We start from the raw sequence: 23,433 nt of genomic DNA, 5'->3' as shown, positions 1-23,433 counted from the left end.
CAGAAGCAAAAGCCAGCAAAAAAAAGTTGAAAAAAGATAGTGGCCAGAAAGTATGAAAAGTCAGTTTTGGGGGATGAGCAAAAGCAAAAAAAAAAAAGCAGAAAATAGCAAAAAATAAAAAAAATAAAAAAGCCAAAAAAAGAGAGATGGTGGTGACCATGGATTGGCACCGACAGAACCAGCTCTGTGATTTCACCACTGATTTATTACCAATTCTATAGAACTGGTTAGAACAGGTAGTAACCCACTTCTGGCTACTGTATTTATCAGTATCCAAGTAGCACAAGTTTACATTTTAGGTTTTGTTGCAGCAAATCAACGTGGCTCTTCTTTTGCATGCTTTATCTTTCTGGGTTTTTAAACAGGTATGAGTAATTGGCAGCATGCAATTCACAAGTGGTTTTTATTTTTTTTAAAAAGAAACTCTCTAAAGCTTTCACAAAGCTTTAGAAGCTAAATTTGTGCCAATTTTTGACAGCAAACAAAACCAAGTACTATAAATCAAAAATCCTGGGAAAAGTGCAGAATTTTCCCTTTTCTAAAACCCAATAAGAACCGCATTTCAAACTTCTCCAACTTCAGATCACCTTCTGTGATTATCATCATTTTATCCTTGCAATACTAGCTGTTAAACAACAACTAGAAGCTTAGCTTTTGGCAGCTTTCCACGTTACGTATCACTGCTCTAACTACATTCTTCTAAGAATGCATGCACACATTATTCAGAGGTGCTTATATCCAAGGAGAAAAAATGTAACAGGGCAGTAGAAAATGTCCAACAATATTCACAAAAGTTCATGAGCTAGATAGTTCTTGAGCAAGACAGAACCTCACCTAGCCTGAGAGAAAATTCGTAGAAGCGCTTTAACCTCACAACCAGGGGGCATACTGAATTCCACGCTCTTTCCTGCAGCTGAATATCATTCGGGTTTTGTATTGCCTGGAAAACAGTAAAAATAACTTGAAAAAAACCTTCACTTAGAGAGTAAAAGAGAGGAGAGAGAAGCGGAAGAAAGCAGAAGGAAATACATTTTATTTATTCATTTATTTATTTATTTGTTTGTTTGTTTGTTCGTTCATTCATTCATTTATCAATCGAGTAAAAGATAGTAGTTTATATAAACATAATATAGAAAATAATGATAAAAGAAGACAACAGGACAGTAGAACATGGGCGGTAGGCACAATGGTGTGCTTAGAAAAGGGGAGAGTCAACTGTAGACAATCTAAGGAAAATAGATGGAGGCAGGGAAAGAAAAAGAAGAGAGAGAAAGGTAGAGGTGAGGAGTGCAAAAGACAGACTAAAGAAATGGAATGGAAAATTAGTGCAAAGCAGGATATTGATTTATGATTGATTGAATTAAAATGCATGCATATTTATTTATTTATTTATTCATTTATTTGATTGATTGATTGATTTCTATATCACTAATTATCTCAAGATATGTGTATATTGATGTATGGCTGAAGTTTGTGGAGAAAAATAAAAATTATTAAAAAAAAGAAAAAAAAACTTCATTTATTTAATGTCAAGGTGCCCATCCTCTCCTTCCCATGCACATAAATGAATGAACAGTCAAAATGAAAGCCAATTCTAATACATTGCGGTATTTGTCTTTCTCTGAAAGAATTTTGTGTCTCCCTTTAAAAAAGAAAAAAAAAACATCCCAGAAGCTTCTGACAAGAATTTTCTTCTAACTTTTGGCAAGAGCCGTTTGCCCCATTTTAGAAATTAATTGGATGAATGAGAAATTTGTTGGAGTGGGGAGAGCTTGGGGGGCATCCTTCAGCAGAACATGTATATATGCATACATATATACATGTATATATGTGTACACTGATTTATTAGGATGTAGTTTACAGATTACTTACTTTTTAAAATACTTTTTTCTCTTTCCCCCCTCTCTCTACTTTTTTGTATAAATAAGATAAAAATTTAAACAATGCCTATTTAGAGTCAAGGGAATAAGAGTCTGTTTTATTACCCCCCTCCATATCTATGGAGATTCTCAGGCATCCAAGTCATGGTTGTCCCAAATGTGCTTCTTCAAAAGGCAGATGGACTTTGTTTTTCCTTGAAGTTGTTGATTCGATTCTCATCCAAGAAACAAAGATCAATTGCTGTTCTGACAAGTACTTTTTTATATTTTAAAAAGTATGCTAGAAACCTTTTGGCCAGTATTCACTGCTCAGGTCCCATTATTATCAAGGTTAATAACAAATAATAACCTTAGGAACAAAGTGCTATCTAATGCAAATGTATACATCTGTACACACTCATAGACTGCATTACTGGTTTCTAATTAAGAATAACAAACTATATAGTATTTGAGCAAAGTGTCATTTTGATAATTTCCCACAATTGCTTGCAGTAATAGGGTGTTCTTTTAAAAAAAAATCCCAAAATGAGATCCCAAAATTTTCAGTTTTGCATATAATAATTCCAAGAAATCCTGGCTGCATTGTTTCAATACAAAAACAAAGAAACAAAAACAAATCACACACTTGTGTTTAATTTGCTTCTTGAGTATACAGTATATTGTTTTCTTATAATATAACTGAACGCACATCTCTAATCTCCTGTCCAGCTCCTTTGTAGGACTGTAGGTCTGAAAGCATACTTTCTGAGTCCTGTAAAACAGCATTGACTTGGTTCCATATTTCCCTTTCTCCATCAGTAGGCTGAGCATCTAGATGAAACATAAAAAGCAAGTATTGCAAAAAGCAGTCAACTGTAATTGGGACAATCACACAAAGTATAATTACTGTAAAATTCATTGGCTTTTTGATCCACTTTTTACTACTTTCATATAGTTCTTGTGACACTTATCCATTTTCAGATCCATTTTATTAAATCATAACCAGGATAAAAATAAGGGCTTCAAGAACTATTTGCAATTTTTTAAAATTGTAATTGATTAACCAAACTTGATACCAAAGACATCCCTGCATTAAAGTCAGCTTAGGTGAACTTTTTTTTTTTAATGCAGCTTTATATGCATCACCAGGAATGGGATATATTCAACGAGTAAAGAGTTCTCCCTGTTTCCAGTCTAAATAATAGTCCAGTGTTGTGTCTTGCCGATTACTTACTCTTTACTTCAGTAGCAAAATTATTGCCCTATAACACCAGATTTAGAAGAAAATTATTAAATTAAGTATATCAGTTAGAATTATGACTTTAAATAAAGAATTAAAAATTGGCAAATTTCTTTTGGGACCCAAAAGTCCACCCATAATAGTGACATTTTCAACCCCCGGCTCCCTCAATATTTAATTTAAACCAGGCATTTGTTTGGTAAGTGGCATGCTGCATATTGTTTTCTTTTCTGAAAATATTGTAGGAATGACAGTAGTGCTGGAAACACGTCTTTATCAGGAATCCAAGTTTATAAATCCAAACATTTATCTAAGCACAAATCTTTATAATGAACTTATTGAGTTCTATGTCCATTCTATGCTGAGACTAAATGAATGAACATTATGTTATGGTCTTAGACCAAAGTACTAATAAAATACAATTGATATAAAGCACAGATTAATTAATTGATAATGAGATGGTAACCAAATAAAAGAGGAAAAGAAAAGGGCCATATTAAAAGTCATCTCAGCAGAATCCCTGGAGGCAAAGAGAGGGAGTATGACTCTGACTACCCTTTTTGTGGTTAGTGACGATAGGAGAGGGAAGTCTTCTCTATCCAGACAATGTTCTAAATCATAGGCTGGAAGGAGAGCTTATTTATTTTATTTTATTTACTTTATTAGATTTGTATGTCTGGATAAAGGCTCAATAGTGCACACTACGGTTCTCCAGAAGTCCCTTCCTCACAACTTTACCCCCTGAAGGATTGGTTCATTATTGGCTACATAAAACTGGGTGTTGTGGTTAGCTCTGGCCCAGCTCCTGCCCCAAGGACTGTGGATGTGAGGGAGACATCCACATGCTGCAGGCCTGTTTTGCCCCCAGTGGAATCTGCTGGTGAAGGCTCCTCTGACCAAGAAGACATGAGTGACAGGGAGGAGGAGAGTGGGGCAGACAGCTCAGAAGGAGATCAATTATCTAGCTCCTCCTTGGATTCAGAACAAGAGTTAATGATACAGCCACGCATGCGGAGAGCGATGCATAGGCAACAACAACTGAGAGATTATTATCAAAGAAAATGAGGCCACCTGTGGTTGGGTGGGGCTGTGGTAATTAGTGAGGCTGCTATAAAGAGCAGCCTGTGGGTTTGGCCATTGTGGAGGATTATCTGATCGTGTTTCGTGACTGCTTTACTGACTTTGACCTTTTGTTTGCTGATTTTTCCCCGTTTTGAAACTAAACCAGGGCAAAGTGTGTTTCACTTTGTGAAAAAAGAAGGAGTGTGAATTGCCTCACCGCTGCAAGCTAAGTATCACAGAACTGATAAGGGACTTGTACAAATTACCAGTTTGTTTGGAGACGAGTGCTCTTTGCTATACCAAAAGAGGGCTTGGTTTAAGTGAATTTTCATTATAAAGAACATTGTTTTGAATTTTCAAACGTGTGTGTGTCTGAAATTGTATCTGTGCATTTTTGGGAGGATTCTATCAGAGAGCTCGACAGAACAACTGGGTATGTGGATCACTATTTTTAGAAAGTAAATATATCACCAGATTAAGGTGTAGAGATAAACACATAATCAATTCATCCAGATCCAGGAAAACCAATTCACTATAAAAAGAATATCCTGGATTCTGCACAGATCATCTCAGGGGGAAAAAATTTTATCCTCCCACCCTTCATGTAATCATCTTCCAACAGAAGAGACCACACTATCTGCATGTGACTGTTGACTGAGTCTAATAGCTAGTTTTCTGTTCACTCAGTGTTGTCTCAGACAGCAATAACATGTATTTATTTAATGTGTCTTAGAGATCAGCTCTGAGAACTGTAGGAAGCATTTCCAAAGAATCAATTTCCTCCTGTTTCGCGTGCGTTAAATTAAAGTGCAGTTGTGAAATCTAACAGTACACATCTTATGAGAGAAATGCTTGTTGCAAATGTTCAAAATGCACTGTGCAAGTTACTAATTAAGTAGGAACAATGCTGCAGTTAAATACACGCAAGGTGCAATGGGAAAAAAATCCTTTACGAGGAAAAAAAGAAGAAGTCAAATCTTGTACTTCTTCATCACCCAGAGATCCTTTGGGTAGATGAATGATTATATGTGTAAATAAATAAATCTGGAGGATCTAAACTGGGTTAAAATTTTGCATTTTGCAGATTAACATCTTAAGCTCATTCCGATATGACACATCAAGTGAGGCACTGGGGATTATGGTTAAATAATAGATGTAGAACCTTTCCATTGCCTTTGGCAAGGTTTGACTCAAGCATTACAGAAAGCAAAGTTCCTATTCCTAACTAACTGTTCTATCCAACTAATAGATTTTCCTGCTTGAGCAGGGAGCTGGACTAGAAGACCTCTAAGGTCACATCCAGCTCTATTCTATTCTATTCTATTCTATTCCATTCTATGTTTATTAAGAATCCTCTTCTCTCCATGAAACCCAACAAGCCTTTAATATTAGCTCAATATACCCCTTTTTCCCCAAAATAAGACATCCTCTAATAATAAGCCCAATGGGTTTTTGAGTGCATTGCAATAAGGCCAAGTGCTTATTCTAGAGTTCAAAAAAAATATAAGACAGGGTCTAATTTTTGGGGAAACACGGTACATTGATGGAAAGTTCAAATCCTTTTGATTGTAAAATCCACATGCCTCATATCTGAAATATCAGAGATATACAGTATATTCAGGATTTTTCATAGAGTTTTCTATGGAATGGGAAATTATGATGTAGAGAAGGCACTTTTATATCCAATCAATTCAAATTCATAAGTGATATGAATCTCTTAATATTATATTAAGATGGTATAATTGACTCATACTATTTTGGATGTCAACTTCTGTCATAAAACATAAACTGGTAGTCCTCGACTTACAACAGTTGGTTTAGTCACCGTTCAAGTTACAACGGCACTGGAAAAAATGATTTATGACCATTTTTCATGACTATTGCAGCATCCCTATGGTCATATGATCAAAATTTGGGTGCTTGGCAACTGGCTCAAAACATATAACAGTTGCAGTGTCCTGGGGTCATGTGATTCTGACAAGCTAAGTTAGCAGGAAGGCTAGATTTAACAACTGCAATGATTCACTTTTACAACTGTGGCAAGAAAGGTCGCAATATGGATCAAAAATTCACATAACAAATATTTCACTTAACAACAGAAATTTGGGGTTCAATTGTGGGTGTAAGTCGAGTATTATAGTACCTGTGTACAATTCTTTTTCTTTCTAATTTCATAGGGAAGACTCTGTCAAAGTTTCCCTGTCCAGTCATCTCTAACTCTAGGGCTGCTCATCTCCATTTCTTGGCTGAGAAGCCAGCGTTGTCCAAAGATATTTTCCATTGTTATGTGACCTGGATGCTATAAGCGCATGGAACACTGTTACTTTCCCAACGAAGGGGGAAGCATTTGGATGCTTTTGAACTGCTAGATAGGCAGGTGCTGGAGCAAAGGATGGGAGATTACTCCATTGCACTGTGGCCAGGTCTCAAACCCGGGATGTCAGCTCTCCAGCTGACAAGCTCAGCATCTTTAACTGCTGAGTCATAGGGTCCAGCTAAACACAAAATGCACTGTGTTGTAATTTGCTAACTTCAAATGGAAACAGTAACATACAATCGTTCCTGTCTGGGCATTTCAGCTGTAATATCACTTCTAAAATGGTTTTATAGCACACAATGTGAAGCCAGTCATATGTTGGTAGATAGTTTCTCTTTTTCCAGGGGTGAAATTCAAACATTTTCCCTACTGGTTCTGTGGGTGTGGCATGGGAAGGATATTGCAAAATCCTCTTTCAGGGGCCAGCCGGAAGTGGTATTTGCTGGTTCTCCAAACTATTCAAAATTTCCACTACCGGTTCTTCAGAACATGTCAGAACCTACTGAATTTCATCCCTACTCTTTCCCTGATTACTGGGGTGATGGAATTATAAATTCAACAACATCTGACAGTCACCAGTTTCTCATTTCTGAGTTGTACTACCCTGTTTCCCCGATAGTAAGACAACCCCGATTGTAAGACGTATCGGGGGTTTCAGGGGGGTCGGCTAATATAAGCCGTACCCCGAAAGTAAGACATATGTCTTACTTTCGGGGAAACACGGGGGTATTGCCGGGGGGGAGCCCGATGACGTCGCTTCCAAGATCCCCGCGTGCCCCTCGCCTTCGCCTCGCCGCGGCACCACCGCCTCTTCCTCGGCTTGGCAAAGCGAAGAACGGCGCTGGTCCGAAGCGAGCTGAGCGGGCGGCGGCTTGCAGCGAAGGCGCTCGTCCCAGCAACCGAGTCCTGCCGAGGCTCGGCTGCAAGCGGCCAGCGAGGCCGACCAGCTCCGAGGCGAGCGGCCGGAGCTGCACCCTCCTTCGCCCGCCTCCTTTCCGGCAGGCAGGTGGGGTTGCCCAACTGTGCAGAGCGGCTCCTCCCCTCCAGACACACGCTTCCCCGACACGCGTCTGTGGCTCCACGCGTGCACGCCGCTTGGAGCCCTGAGGTTGAACTTGGAAAAGGACTCACGAGGCTCCTGTCCCGCGGCTGCCCTTCTGGACTCTGGGGAGATGCCTTCGGGAACGCGACCCTTTCAATTTTTTTCCAATGTAAGACATACCCCGAAAGTAAGACATAGTGGGGCTTTTGGGGTTAAAAAGAAAGTAAGACACTGTCTTACTTTCGGGGAAACACGGTATTATACAAGCATTGTAGGCAAAACATCATGTTTTAGGGAAGCATGGTTTATTATTGTGGTTTTAAAAGAATGTAATCTTTTAGTTCACTTTCACCCTCTTTTATATTATCACATGTCTATCGTTCTTCCTATGTATTTGTGTATTGGACAAATGAATAAAATAAATAAAAAGAATAAATAAATAAATAAATCTCTTTTAAAACCATGCTAATAACTTTTGTTGTTAGTTGTACATACAAAGATTTTCTATGATGACTCAATATTAAATATAATACCAGTGTTCTTCAGGAAAAAAAAATTCATTTTAGCTTTCCTTTTACATTTTTAAAAAAAGATTGCTGCATATCATCTACTATTCTGTGAGTCTGGTATGATTTGTTTCTTTAATTTTGTAACATTATCTGGTAATAGAAATATATTATATGAAGCTGCAGATTTGAAAAGCTTAATGTAGCATAGATATTAATTTTGAATACGAATCTAAATACCTAGAATCTCTGTATTCCATTACAAGTACTGTACTCATGTAAATAATTTCCAGGACTCTGAGAAAATTCAGGTCTTAATAAATTATTGAATACTGTACTTTGAAAAGGAAGTTCCTACCAGGCCTGAAAATGATAAAATACCCCTTAGCAGAACTTCCAACCAAATGCTTATGATAAAATACAACTGCTTGTATTGAGCAGCAACATACACTTACCTTATTGTTTTGTTTTGTTTTAATATTAAATAGCACACAGGGATAGAACGCAACTGAATGGATAAAGGGGATTTAATGCAGTAGTTGATCACTTTAATGAGAAAACTCAAGCTACATGCACACTGCAAGCTGTAGTACACTGCAAAATGTAGCAAAATAAATTAATGTGTAAAAGTATATTATTTCACCTTCTTTGATACAAAAAGCTACAAGAAATGAAGTCAATGATTTTTTTCAGTTGCTATATTTTGTTTATATTGATAAAAGAGATATAGGTTGCTCCTAATCAATATCTGGTCCATTGTGCGACCATTTTATGCCACGGTTGTTAAACAAATCACGGCCGTTCTTAAGTGAATCCTGCGAATCCCCTTTGCTTTGGAAGATTGCGAATCTGGTATCTTGCAATTTATAAGCTTGCAATGATCACATGACCCTGGAATGCTCTAACCATCACTGGTTGCCGACTGCCTAAATTTTGATCATGTGACGGTTATAAGTACATGGACCAATTATAAGTCACTTTTTTCTGTGCCGTTGCCTTTTAATAATCACTAAACTAATGGTCATAAGTGGAGGACTGTCTGTACAAATTTAAAAATTAATCAATTTAAATAATTAATAAATTATTATAGCACATGAACAGGGAAATGATTGTCTTATATTCACTGATATGAACAGAAATGAGCTACTGGAAACAAAAGAATGAGCAAAAAAAGTGACACTCATGAAGACTTGCCAGAAGTTAAACTGTTGCCTGGCACAGGCAACTTATAATATGGTTAATTCTCGACTTACAACAGTTCATTTAGCGACCATTCAAAGTTACATTGGCACTGGGAAAAAAGGACTCATGACCGTTTTTCACACTTACGCCCATTGCAGCATCCTTAGGGTCACATGGTCAAAATTCAGATGCTTGGCAACAGGTTCATATTTATGATGGTTGCCATATCCCAAGGTCATGTGATCAATCACCTTTTGCAACCTTCTGACAAGCAAAGTCAAGATTCACTTAACAACCATGTTACTAACTTAACAAATGCAATAATTTATTTAACAACTATGGCAAGAAAAGTTGTAATAGAGAGCAAATTCACTTAACATATGTTTCACTAAGCAACATAACATATTTTTTAGACTATAGCAAGGTTTTAAAGAGGTAAGTAAGAAAAAAAGGGTTTTGTCCTCCGTGGCCCTTAGGAGCACTCTGCAGGCCTCCCAAACCCTCTGCCCATTCTCCACCCATTTTTTGAGAAAAACGGGGCACGCAGAGTGTTAGGGAGGCCTGCAGAGTATTCCTGGGGACTGGGGAAAGGAAAAAACGCACCTGTTTTTGCCACAAAAAAAGGGTCAAAAATGGGAGCCTTTTTGCTTCCCCCCAGCCCCCAGGAACATTCTGCAGACCTCCAAAATGTTTTGCGTACCCCATTTTTGTGAAAAATCTGCCCATTTTTTTGCAAAAATTGGACATGGAGGCAGGGTTTCAGGAGGTCAAAAATGGCTGTATTCGATGTATAAGACACACCAACATTTCCACCCTCTTTTAGGGGGAAAAGGTGTGTCTTATACTTTGAGAAATATGGTAAATTCTGGGCTCAACTGTGGCCATAACTCTAGTTCTACATATGTTTAATAGAATCTTGCTTCTATATACAGCTACCTCTTTATCTGTCTTTAGTCGCTTAGTTTTCTCCCCTTATCTATTCTTCCCAGTGTAATTGGAATCCCATCTTACCCTACTATTTTTCATTGCTGTTTCTGCTAAAAGGGGAAAAAGGGGTGTATATACATGCAGGCATATGCACATGTGTGTATACTGGGAGAAGCAAGACTTATTTATGTGTATGAGAAAAAAAATCTACACACAGATGGGTATGGGAAGGTTGACAAAATAGAGAAGCATTAAACAGAATTTTGGTTGCTCACATTTAGTCATATCAGATCCTTTGAATTTGCCTTTTTTGTTTCATATACTATTTAAGTTTTGAAATAATATACCATAACAGTTTAGTAATGTGCTTTTAGACACACCAATAATGCAAGAACCAAAGTAATTTACTTGCAAGTTTATTCTGAATATAGCACAAGCCACTTATAAGGATCAGTTTAGAATAGTCTGTGGAGATTTTGAGGTCCCCCCCCAATTTTGGTGGGGTAAAGATACAACACAGGGTCAAAATTTGGATCTGTGAACCAAGCACTAAGTCACAGGCTGTGGTCTTCCACCCATGTTTTGAACCCTTTTCAAAATGGAGGCTGATGAACTAATCAGAATAAAGCAAGCCCATGAGCCAAGTTCTTTTAGCTAATTCTCATGATCACACGCAATTATTATTGGGATTTTGGATAAACCGAACAATGACTTTTCAGAATGAAAAAGAACTCCAAGTGGCGTGAGCTAGAGTACTTGCATGGTAGATTAATAAATGCTATTTATTAGACTTCTTTAATGTTTTTTTTTTTAAAAAAAACACCTCCAAATATAATACAGGCCAAATTTTGCTCACTTTCAAAGTCTAGGAAAAAAAGGGGGCCTTGATCAAAGTCTGTACAAGTGAGAACTTTTAAAAGATTTCCCATTTGGTTTCTGAAAAATAGAAAAGGAACAGAATAGGTACTCAGGAATAAATCTTGAAAATACTGTTATCTCTAATGTACTGCTTGAACAAGTTTTATCTGTCAAGGCAAATCAAGTTTAAACATTTCTTCTCAGCTAGTACCTAAGTCAGGGAAAACAACATTCCGAGCTTTGAACTTACTTTCAAAATCCAGGAAAAAATGTGGATAGTTTTCAATTTCTCTGGTAAGGACTTTAAGAAGATTACCCATACCAGCGAAACCTAGTGAATGCAATAAAATTATAGAGAGTTACATATGCAAAAACAGAAGATGAAAAAAAAAATAAGGGCTTGACATGCAATAATAGTTCAAACTGAAACAGGAACGTTCAAACTGTTTGCCAAAGTAATTAACCATCAACGCCACAATAAATAAAGTATTGGGAATATTGACCAAATATGAAAAATATATTCAGAAACCATACTTTGTGACTGAGGGAAAAATATAATGAAGGCAGAATTTCCAGTGGTGTGCACATTCTTTCTTTGTATACAGGTAATCCTTCACTTACAATATTCACTTACTGACCATTTGAAGTTACGTCAGCATTGAAAAAAACCTGCCTCATGACAGTTTTTCACACTTACGACCGTTGCAGTATCCCCATGGTCACCTGATCAAAATCCAGATGCTTGGCAACTGACTCGTGACAGCTGTAGTGTCCCAGGGTCATAATGTGATCACCTTTGGCAACCTTCTGACAAGCAAATTTAATGGGAATGCCAGATTCATTTAACAACAGTGTTACTACTTTAACAACTGCAGTGATTCGCTTAACAAATGTGGTGAGAAAATTCATACAATGAGGCAAAAATTCACCTCACTAATGTTTCGCTTAGCAACAGAAATTTAGTGCTCAATTGTGGTTGTAAGTTGAGGACTACCTGTATCTGGACAAGCAGCCTTTTGTAGATTTTGACTGCTTTAACTAAAGTGAATGTCCAATCTTTGAATGCACCCTCAGTTTAAAACAGCCTAAATATAAGCTTAAACAGTTTAGTATAAGGTTCTGTGAAAGGACATCCTTTCCTCTTTTTTCCTTTTCTATGATTCATCCATTGTCCACAGCAGACTTCAGGAAGGATGCTGAGGATTTTAACTGGAAGCCAATCAATTGGGATACAGACACCACTGGAAGAAACTCAATATATTTATGATAAACATTACAGGAAATAGTATAAGGGCAGACTAGATGGACCATGAGGTCTTTTTCTGCCGTCAATCTTCTATGTTTCTACGAGCTCATATACACATACAAAATATAGCTGAACATAATTAAAGCACTTGTTGATATCTTAATTATTTTTCTATTCTGCAAATAAGATCTGATAGGTTTTCTTTAATAACTAGTATGGAATATTACTATTGAATATAAATAATTATTAGTTAATTACAATAAAAAGAGAATGGGCCATTTATCATATCATAAGTGGTTTGCATTGTTACATCTAGCAGTGTGGTAAAATTAGTTCTGTCTAAGAAAGTTGGGTTGATTTATTTTACATAATGAGCTAATCCTGAATTGGTTTTACACTTTATTATTTTGTTTACAGTAACGGAATGAACCTGATTTCACTTTTTTTTTTTTTAAAGCAATGACTGAGAAGTAGTAGAGTACTAATTCTCATATTAGGTATAGATAGCTTGGATAAATAACTCTAATTCTCTAATTTGAAATATCAGAACAATACTGGGGGAAAATTCTGAACAATATAGTATCTGAACAAACTAATTGGTACAATTAATTTTAATATATAATCATTCAAAACAAATTTACTCATTTCAATAAATTTCAAACACACTAAGGCTTAGAAACTCCACTCTTACTATAAAAGTAGGTATGTCAAACCTTTCCCATTACTGCAGTAAATTTTCCCCAAAATAAGACCTAACTGTAAAATAAGCCCAAATATGTCTTTTGGAATAAAAATTAATATAAGATCTGGTGTTATTTTCATGTGAAACACTAATATTTTGCATACATATTAACAAGGGAGGGAGGAAAGAAGGCTATTTTTATGTTAAAGTTGACAACATGGTGCAATACAGTTTTAAAATACAACTATATGATTATTTAAATTTAACTCTGAATCTAGCAACACTTTTATATATCATGCATTGTAAAAAATGTAAGAATCATGCTTAAAATGGATTTCAAATATAGTACAATTAAGAACCAGATTTCCAACTTGAATTTAAAAGTACAACTTACCTTATTGAAAAAAAATGAAGTCACTGTATAATCCTAGTGTGTTTTTGTCCTAAACCATTAGCATTATTCTCCAGAAACACTTAATCTCAAAGCATCCTTATTAAAAACAAACACGCTATCCCAGATTGATAGTCATGTTGACTATATTATCTCTAATAGCAGAGGTACTATGTATGTCTTTGAATGCCAGTTGCTAAGGAACATGAGCAAACCTGGGCTCTCAAATACTGATTAGCTTATGCTGGAAAGAGAACGCCATGCTAAGTATACAATTGTTGTTGTAAGTCGAGGATTATGTGTATGCATTTTTTTCTTATTGAATTATCACTGTATTAATAATAATGTGGAGAGTGTTTTTTTTTTACTTCGCTGTTAACAAAACTGAATATTCTATTGTTCCTTCTTTCACTACTATTGAGCCTGAGTTTTCTCTCAATATAAGTCCTGGATTCTTTTTGGAAAGCCACGGCTTCCTAGTCTGGGTTAAAGAAAATCCTAGTTATCCTCAACTATTACCCTGTTTCCCCGATAGTAAGACACCCCCGATTGTAAGACGTATCGGGGGTTTCAGGGGGGTCGGCTAATATAAGCCGTACCCCGAAAGTAAGACATATGTCTTACTTTCAGGGAAACACGGGGGTATTGCCGCCTCCCTCTCATCTAGCTGCGCGCCGCCTCCTGCCCACGTCCACACCGTTCCCCCTCCATACGTCACCGCGTCTGCCACCTCCCTCTGATCTTAATGACCGCCGCCTCCTGCCCACTTCCGCGCCACCCCCCTCCATACATCACCGCGTCTAAATGTTAATTTTATGGTTAAAACAAAAAATTCGACAATTTTTTTCCAATATAAGACATACCCCGAAAGTAAGACATAGTGGGGCTTTTGGGGATAAAAAGAAAGTAAGACACTGTCTTACTTTCGGGGAAACAGGGTATTAACAGACCAAGTTTTTTTTAAAAATCAATTCACAAGAATATAACTCCAAAAATCTACCCTACCTCTTAAAATGCTTAGTCATGATCCTCAGGAAAGCTGGTAAGTAGGAGAGGGAAACAATGTTCTAAAATAACTGGTATTCAAACCTACATGCTTTGTCATTTAAGCCGCCTTCTATACAAGCACAGTAACAAGAAACACAGGGATGGAAATTAAAACATGACTATTGACCCAGGGATACTTTGAAGCATTTAAATTATTAATTAGGCAACTGAAAAGGGTAAATTATTTTAAATTAAAATTTCCAGGCTTTCCACCTGGAGTTTCATTCCTACTGTAAGTAAAATTTGCATACATAACTTTTCAGAGAGGATACATTGAATAACAGGTATGATATTAAGCAGTGAATAAGTCTATGCTATTTTTTGTAAATTGAACTCTTGCGCTATGGTAGTTCCAATAAAAATATTCCCCATCTCATTAAATATAAATAATTCCTAGTGGAGATCATTGAAAGCTTTCAAATGCCCCAGTTCAGTGAAAAATTACAATTGAGAATTAAGTACTAAGGGGGGAAATGAATGAAAAAAGTTTTAAATATTTTACAATGGAAGTAAGGAATAGCATAAGGCTACCTCACGATAGGAAACTTACCTATATAAAAGGAAAGAAGGAACTGGGTTCCACTAATTAAGAACTCTATGAGGAAACTACAACCCAAAATTATAGTTTTCAATGTAACAAAAAGGAAAAAAAATGTTTAACCTTACATTGATTAAATTATTTTCACGTCATCTTACAGCTTTTGTCTGCCTTCCTGCATACTAGAGAAAATTTGCCTGCCAATTAAAGTATGTGTGGCTCTTACACTGGAGGTTTTACACTTACACTGAAAGTTTTACACTCTTACACTGGAAGTCCAGAAATATTTCACAAGAAGAGTCCTTAACTCCTCTTCCCGCAACAAAATACCTTACTCTGCCAGACTTGAAATTCTTCGATTAGACAACTTACAACTCCGTCGCCTCCGTTCCAACTTAACTATAGTTCATAAAATCATATACCAAAATGTCCTACCTGCTAGCGACTACTTCACTTTCAAGTACAACAACACACAAGCACGTAATAAACTAAATGTCAACCGCTCTAAACTAGACTGCAAAAAAATATGACTTCACCAGTAGAGTAATCAATGCCTGAAATGCTCTACCTGACTCTATGGTTTCTACTACTAACCCCAAAACCTTTTATCTTAGATTATCTACAATTGACCTCTCCCCCTTTCTAAGAGGTCTGTAAGGGGCATGCATAAGCGCACCACTGTGCCTACCATCCCTGTCCTATTGTCCTATTGTCTATGTTACTGTGTTAGCTTTTTTGGCTGTCGCTGCACACTGCTGACTCATGTTTTGATCATCCATTAGGACTCCAAAGTCCCTCTCACACTTACTGCTTTTGAGCCAGCTTTCGCCTAATCTATGTCTTTTTCAGCATTATATTTTCTCCTTTACTGTCTTTTTCATATCTCGTCTGGATTTGTAGTCTCATAAACCAGTCCTTTATAATTCCTTGTTCCTCCAGATCCTAGGTCGATTTCAACTTTCCTTTGTCTGCCAAAATATCTTTATATCTCAGTATATTCTGCCAGTTCACCAAGTTTGGATGAGATAATGCTTCTCTTGTTGGTATTCAACAATTTTTACCAATCTGTAATTGTGCTGTTGGTATAACTTTCCAAATATATCCTGAAACTACTTAAATTTCTTTTAGCAAGCCTCATTATTTTGATTCCTGTGTCCAGGAAACCAACATCTGCCTCTTAGGGCAGAAATGTTCATGATATTAGTTGGTTCAGGTAGGAAGACTTGAAAGGAATCTGACTGGCGGACCAAATAATGTCAAGGATCATAGAGTTTTATAGCCAGATCATTCTTAGAATCACTGGTAAGCGAGGTGCCATTGTCACATATCTCTTCCTGGTAACAAAACAGTATATTTTGCAAAATTCTAGCAGCAGAAGACTGATTTTGTGAACCAGAGAATTTAGTGCGCAAATATACTGTAATCTAAAGTTACTAATAGCCAGTTGTTAATCAATAGTCTTGTTCATACATAACCCTTCCAAATATTAAATGGTAACTGAGAATATTAGATTAATTTTGCTCTATCCTTTAATTCTATTAATATAGCCATTTTCATTGAAGTTATAGGAAAAAGGCTTGCAAAGCATACAGAACATTTCTTCTGAATCTTCTTAATGGAAATTGCATTATACTGCAGAGCAATTTGATCATGAAACCAAAAACACACTCAATGATCTAAGCTATTCAGGATTTATTTATAGACCCATAGACTTGTTAGTATGAGAGCAAATGCACATTTAATTATATTTTTAAGTCGTCCAGAAAGAAATATAGCTTACAAAATAATAGTTATTATTGCCTGAAGATTGACTGATAATCATTTTAACTTACTTTCCTTCATGAGCAAAAGCATTCAGCCTTTTATAATCTGCCAGTAACTACTAGGTGTTTCCCTGAAAATAATACATGTCCCCAGAATAAGGCCAATCAGGCTTTTTAGCGCATGTGCTGAAATAAGCCCCCCCACCCCGAATAAGCCACCTTCCCCAACTACTTACCAATTCACATCCTGCCCCTCCCCATCCCCTGCCACTCACAAATTGTGCCCAAACATTTTATTTGCATCTGGCAGCTCCATTGCTTCTCACTCTCAAATAGTCTGTGCAGGGAAATACCTTGTAATGAAAAGGTGGGGGGGGCACAGGGAGATCGGAGCAGAGAGGAGCAGGGGAGGAGGAGAGGCCTCCAATGACCATCACCATAGAGAGGGAAGCGCACTCGCAGAGCAACCACTGCCGTGGTTGGAGTTTGGAAGCCGCAAAGCCGGTGTTTGGGGGAGAGAAACAAAGAAAGACTTCTGATGCTTTCCATGTGCGCGGTCAAAATCAGAACCAGCAGAAGTCCTTCTTTGTTTCTCTACCCCAAACACCGGCTTTGTGGCTTCCAATCTCCACCCAGGGCAGTGGCCACTCTGTGAGTACGTTTCCCACTCTATGGTGATGACTGGAATTGGAAATGGAACTAAACAGATTCCAGTAAGACACTCTACCTCTGGTGGCATTTTGAAACACACTCCTGCCTGCGAGGAGGAGGCGAGGCATGGATTGAGGCTCTAGAGCCGTCATTGGGGGGGGAGAGACAGCCCCAGTCCCCCCCCCACAGTGACATAGAGAGAAGCAAAAGTGCCCTTTCACCTGCCAGCCCCAGGATCCACCTTCCAGCAGGCTCCAAAGTGGGGCCCTCCTGCTGCCTCAGTTATTTCCCACTGCCAACTGCCATGCCGCACTGCTGGGCATGAGTTAACACCAAACATTGAAACACCTGTGGTGGCATAGGCCAGAGCAGATGAGCCAGTCCTGTGGGGTGTACGCTTCTTGTGTCGGTACCCGCCTCTATCTTGCCCTCCCTCTCTCCCCTGGCCAAAAGAGTGCCCGCTGCAAAAAGAGTGGCTCTTGGCCAGTAGAGCAAGAGCAAATGAAGGCAGGGGTGCACACAACCTGCGGGCCGGGACTGACTCGACCCCTCTGGGCTGCTCACCTTCTCTTTCTCGCAGGTAGAAGCACATTTCAAATTGCTGTAGGCAGAGCCCAGAGGGGCCACGCCAATCCCACAGGATGTGCATGTGCTTGCCTTTTGCTTGCTCTCTCTCTCTCTTTCTCCGAGGAACATGATGGAGCTACAAGTCCCAGGTAGGATGCGCATCTCGCAGCCTACCCCACCCCGCTTTACCTGCCATCCCCAAATTGTGCTCCACCATGAGATGCACGTCCTACCTGACACTTGTAGCTCCATCGCATTCCTCAGTGTTATTTCAGAGAAGACCATTGGAAAAAAAAAACTTCTCAAGAGTTCGAGAAGTTTGATTGAACTCACGAGAAGCTTTCTTTTACAATGGGCTTCTCTGGACACAACACTGAGGAGCATCACGAAGCTACATGCCCCACCTGGCTGAAATAAGTCTCTGTGAGTCTCGTCACGCCACCACCGCTGTCCAATGGAGCAGGACTCTGCAATGCTTTTTGTGCCGTTGCAGCATGAATGGCAGCACTATGCTAGCTGTGCCGGTAGGATGAAGTTTGTGGCAGTCCTGCAATTCATGCATGCAATGGCACAACAAGCCTTGCAAAGTCCCACTCCACGAGGTGGTGGCAGCAGGCCAGCCACTCACCTGGTGTCACAGAACAGGGAGGGGAGGCGACGGCGATGGGACATCCAGCCTCACGCTCGCCACCTACTGCACCCAAAATTAATACCCCCCCCCCATTAATAAGGCCAAGGCCATATTTCTCAAAAAAATGTAAGGCCATGTCTTATTTTCGGGAAAACACAATATTTTAAATATTTCATTCAATTTTGTGGCATGATCAGACAAATATTCAAAATCACATTGCAAAATAAAAAAAAACCACTGAAGAATATGTGGGTAGTAACTATACCTGGCATGTTTAAAATGGTGGTCGGGGGGGGGGGGCTGTTCCCTGGATCTGGGGCCCCTAGAATCTGGATTCCACAAGAGTTTGAGACTAATTTCCTAACCTTGAATTAGAAACCCTTACCACATAACAACAGACTTGGAAGAGATTTTGGAAGTCTTCTAATCTAACCCCTTGCTCAGGAGGCAGGAAACACTATACCATTTCACACAAATGGTTGTCCAGTTTCTTCCTAAAAAATTTCAGTGTTGGAGCACCCACAACCTCTGGAGGCAGCTTGTTCCACTGATTAATTATTCTAAGTGGAGGCTGTTCCTATGCTCCTGATCTCTTAATTACTTTGGTTCTTCTCATTCAAGTAAATCCAGAGTGGGCTAGTTCCTTAGAGCAGTGATTCCCAACCTTGGCAACTTGAAGATATTTGGACTTCAACTCCCAGAATTGAAGATATTTGGACTTCAAGTCCCAGAATTCCCCAGCCAGCGAATGCTGGCTGGGGAATTCTGGGAGTTGAAGTCCAGATAACTTCAAGTTGCCAAGGTTGGGAAACCCTGCCTTAGAGCAATGAATCCCATTTTCAGCATCTGACAGGGTGCCCTGCTTCTTCATCCCTCCACCTACCCAGACTCGTATAAAATAAATTTTGAAAGATCTGCACATTCATTCCTCAGTATAAGCATTCACCAGTTGAACCCACGAAATATTGGGGAGGGGGCTTGTTTTATTTTTGCTGGCAGGACCTTCAAAGACTTCTGTAAATCAAGTGCAATTGAGCACTGAAGCCCACAAAGTCATTCAGGTCCCTTATCTGGCAAAGTGGATAAGGAAATGGCCCATTTAGAGGGCAACAAGATGATAAAAACTCCACTTTAATTTGTTCATCTGGAAAAACCTTACAGAGATATGTGCAATGTGCACTCCACTAAAAATAAAATGTAGCAGCTAAAGTTTCTGAGGCCATCATTTGGGCAAGCCATGGTAAAGGGCATAGACCTTGCTGCACAGATGTGAAACATCTATAGCAACAGCTAATTGAGCCAGCTACATTTGATAAAGTTTATTCTGTTATTTGAAAATCTCCTTCTAGCTAGTTGAGGTGTTTTATGGCTTCAATCTGTCCTCTTTTATGGTCTGAAGTCAGCAATAAAACACTTTCAAGGAGATGTTCAACTAAGAAGTAATAAGAATAGGAAGAAGGCGGTTTTCAAAGTCAGAGAACCCAGGAAAGCAAAATAAATATAGTTTACTATCTAAAACAGATTACATGAACAAATCTTTACAATAGAGGTGGGAAAGTTCAGAGAATCCAGAAACCCAGGCTCATAATAAGGCAGGGGGACTGAACAACAGAACCAAGGTGTTTGTTGTGTATAGTATTATGAATGCATTGTCTGTCTGATTTCTTTCCAGGGCTGAGCTACAGTGACTGGCACAACTCAGCTGGCTTCTCTAGGCTTGACTAGAAGCTATGGTCTCTCAGTTTCTAGCCTTATACTTTTAAGTACTACTATATTTGTGTTGAATGGTTATGTTTTAGGAGACTAGTATAGATGTATTTCAAGCTATTTAGCTGTCATCAGCTAACCATACTTTCTGGATTCAAACCTGGGCTATTTGTATATTAGCTGGATATATTAACCTCTAAGCCAGGGGTGTCAAACTCAGTTTCATTGAGGGCTGCATCAGAGTTGTGTTTGACTTTGGTGTGTGTGTGTGTGATATGGCAGGAAGGCTGTGGCCAGCTCAACATCACTTGTGTTGACAGCTGGTGGGGGGCCAAGTGCTAATGCCAACAAAAAGGGGCTCCTGAGCTCCATTTTTGGCCATGACAGCCTCCTGCAACCCTCTGTCAGTGAAAATGGAGCTCAGGTAAAGCTCTGTACACTAGTCCGTTGCTGTTGCCAGGGTGGCCCTGTGGGCCAGATCCGGATCTCTACTCTACGCCATGGGCTCTGCTTCCTTTTTTGGCTATACCAGGGCAGAGGTAGGCAAAGTTGGCGCTTCTATGACTTGTGGACTTCAATTCCCAGAGTTCCTGAGCCAATCATGCTAGTTCAGGAATTCTGGGAGTTGAAGTCCACATGTCATAGAAGAGCAACTTTGCCTACCCCTGTACCAGGGGAAAGATTAAGTGTTTTTGATCAGGGCAACCTGGTCTACTCAATTATGGGGTGGAGCATACTGCTTCCACTTTCACCTTTCAGCCCCAATCCAGGCGCCTTCACAGACAGTCACTTTCACAACAAACTATTTTTGTGTTTAATTTTTAACCACTATGCAAAACTGGCTCTCAATCCCTACATATACAAGACCTTGAAGCAGGTTGATGCAGTGTTGGTAGTAAATGAACCTTCAAGGACAACATATGGTCATATGGTCGTGATACTTTCAAGAACCTTCTTCTTTTTTTCTTTTTTTTTGAGCTTGGGAGGGAGAAGAGTTTATTCTCTTCATCAAGATGAACTGTTATATTATCTATAGTTGTGCATTAGTCAGCATCTTGTTCCAACAGAAAGTATCTGTGATACCTCCTGGGTCTCTGCTTCTTTTTTCCCCTTTATGGTAGTAATCCATCAGGAGAACCATAACAGAAAATTACCAGTATATGCTAGTAAACTCATTAAGAAATTATTTACAAGGCTGACACAGCATGTTCTCCACCTCAAATAAAGTTTTTAATGAATTAGCACAAGAGAAAATGGAAGCATAGTCCCCACATTCAGCAAAAAGATTTAAAGAAATAATTGACAGAATAAAAGTGAAAAAAATGAAAACAAGTAGCCTTAACGTCTACTTCGTGCAGTTTGTGTCAGCCCCACAAGCTGAACCAGACCAAAAAGTCAATTTATAAAAAAAAAAAAACATAAACCGAAACCCTAAAGCTATTTTTTTTTTTACATTGGCTATAATAGCACACTCTTGCAAATCTGATTGTGAGGTAACTCCATCTGTCTGAGTTATTGCTGAATGTTATCTCATTTCTGTGGATTTAAAATACGTTTCAGCTTCGTTTGCCTAGATAATGGCTCTCGCATATTTCAACCAAGGTAATCTTCCTTACTCTCTATAGTTCACACCTTATCGCATTTGCTTATCACTCAGAGTTTAATGGGGCCCTTTCTCAGGTAAAGGTGTACAGAATTGCAGCTTTGAATATACATCTTGATTCCAAAATGGTACTTGGAAACCAACATCAAGTACATAGAAATTTAGCTGATTTAGCGTGTTTGTGTGTATATTTGTCTGTGTCAGCTTCTTCAAAAACAGCAACAACACTGACTTGTTTCTCACAGAGAGCTAGAGGGAAGCAGTAGATATCTACATTAAGCAGGAAAATCTGGCCTTCTCTAATGCATAATTCTTTTTGTAATCAATAGCAAACAGATGATGGAATTAATAAGCAAAAAATGTATTCTGGCTAAACCAATAGAAATTCCTGGGCAAGTCATCTAAAGAAAGACCTAAGACCAACTAGTTAATCAATTTAGGACAAAATTTCTTATTGTAATTTGAAACAGGAATCAATCCCCTAAAAAGCAAGTAATTGCTAGCTCAGCAATTAGAAAAACAAAATCAAATTCCAGCAGCTGATTAAAAATACAATCAAGGAAATATTCCAACTTATACAGACTGCAGAACAGTATCTTTAAAGATGGCTTATTTAATAGGAAACAACTAGAAACTAAAAGTTTGTTCAGTACCAAAAAGTTGTATATTAAGATGATATTAAGACAAAGATGTTGTACAAAGTTTGTTCTAAAGTGGTTAGTTTTAAGCCATAACAAATCTGCATGGTGATTAATCACACAAAGACAACCTTCATAGTAAATATAACTTGCTCCTTTCATAATGTTAGAGTAGCGTGTGATTAAAGTGATCTATTATTCAAAGAAAACAGACATTGGTCAATGATATGAGCAAAGTTGAACATATGCACAGAAGTGGACATTGTGCCGATGTTTGGACAACCCTGCAGTGCTACACAGTGGATTTCCTGTGAAGGAGACATTTAAAGCTCACAGACCAGGCGATAGACATTTGCTCATTCAACATAGCTTCACAGGAAGGAAGAAGTTTTAAAAAGGGACTAACAGAAACTCAGAATGGATTTTGTTAGTGACAGAGTGCCCTCTGCTGTTGGACTTTAGGAATACAGTATAAGAAAAATGTCTTCTCTATCTGCTAAGTCTGGCTGTTAGTCTGATTTTGGTCTGTTTAAATATTTAATTCCTCTGTTATGTTCACCAGCTACAAGTTAAAATTTAAAAATAGGTGAGTAACATTACTTTCAAATATCAGAGTACAGGGTTAAACACCAGACTATGTTCACATGATAGTGATTAGTAATAGATATCTATCATATGAACATATGAATTTTATTTTATTTATTTATTTATTTATCCATTGCATTTATATGCCGCCCCTCTCCGAGAACTCGGGAATTTTACGCTAAAGTAAATCCCAGGATTTATTATTAATTATTTGTAGGAACCATGGCTGCCTAAACAATTCCTTTGGTCCTCATGAATTTCTCACTTGAACATCATATTAAGTCATGGATTTTTAACTGTACCTTATGAAAACACCTGTTCACCCAACAGACCAGGGCTGTCAAACTCCCGGCCTGCAGGCCAGATGCGTCACGTGCTGGCAATCCCCCCC

The 23,433-nt window shown here is 38.4% G+C and overlaps 1 protein-coding gene across 4 annotated transcripts in view; it reads right to left on the bottom strand.

Annotated features, from left to right (window-relative positions):
- CYRIA (CYFIP related Rac1 interactor A) overlaps positions 1-23,433 on the bottom strand; it is an 84,311-nt gene that overhangs the window by 12,544 nt on the left and 48,334 nt on the right. For 3 of the 4 annotated variants that reach the window (XM_070738591.1, XM_070738602.1, XM_070738609.1), the window contains 3 exons: positions 11,244-11,324; positions 2,569-2,690; positions 835-940 (listed from right to left, as the gene is read on the bottom strand). In XM_070738591.1, the coding sequence (XP_070594692.1) occupies positions 835-940; positions 2,569-2,690; positions 11,244-11,313 (298 nt within the window). In that variant the 5' untranslated portion in view covers positions 11,314-11,324. Of the gene's footprint in view, positions 1-834; positions 941-2,568; positions 2,691-10,991; positions 11,065-11,243; positions 11,325-23,433 lie in introns of those variants that run through there. The other variant, XM_070738617.1, reaches the window with a different exon arrangement.

The sequence above is a fragment of the Erythrolamprus reginae genome, chromosome 1, assembly GCF_031021105.1.
Source record: "Erythrolamprus reginae isolate rEryReg1 chromosome 1, rEryReg1.hap1, whole genome shotgun sequence".
In the NCBI taxonomy this organism is placed as follows: domain Eukaryota; kingdom Metazoa; phylum Chordata; class Lepidosauria; order Squamata; family Dipsadidae; genus Erythrolamprus; species Erythrolamprus reginae.
The sequence above is the reverse complement of the archived record's forward strand: the minus strand, read 5'-3'. Positions and strand labels throughout refer to the sequence as shown.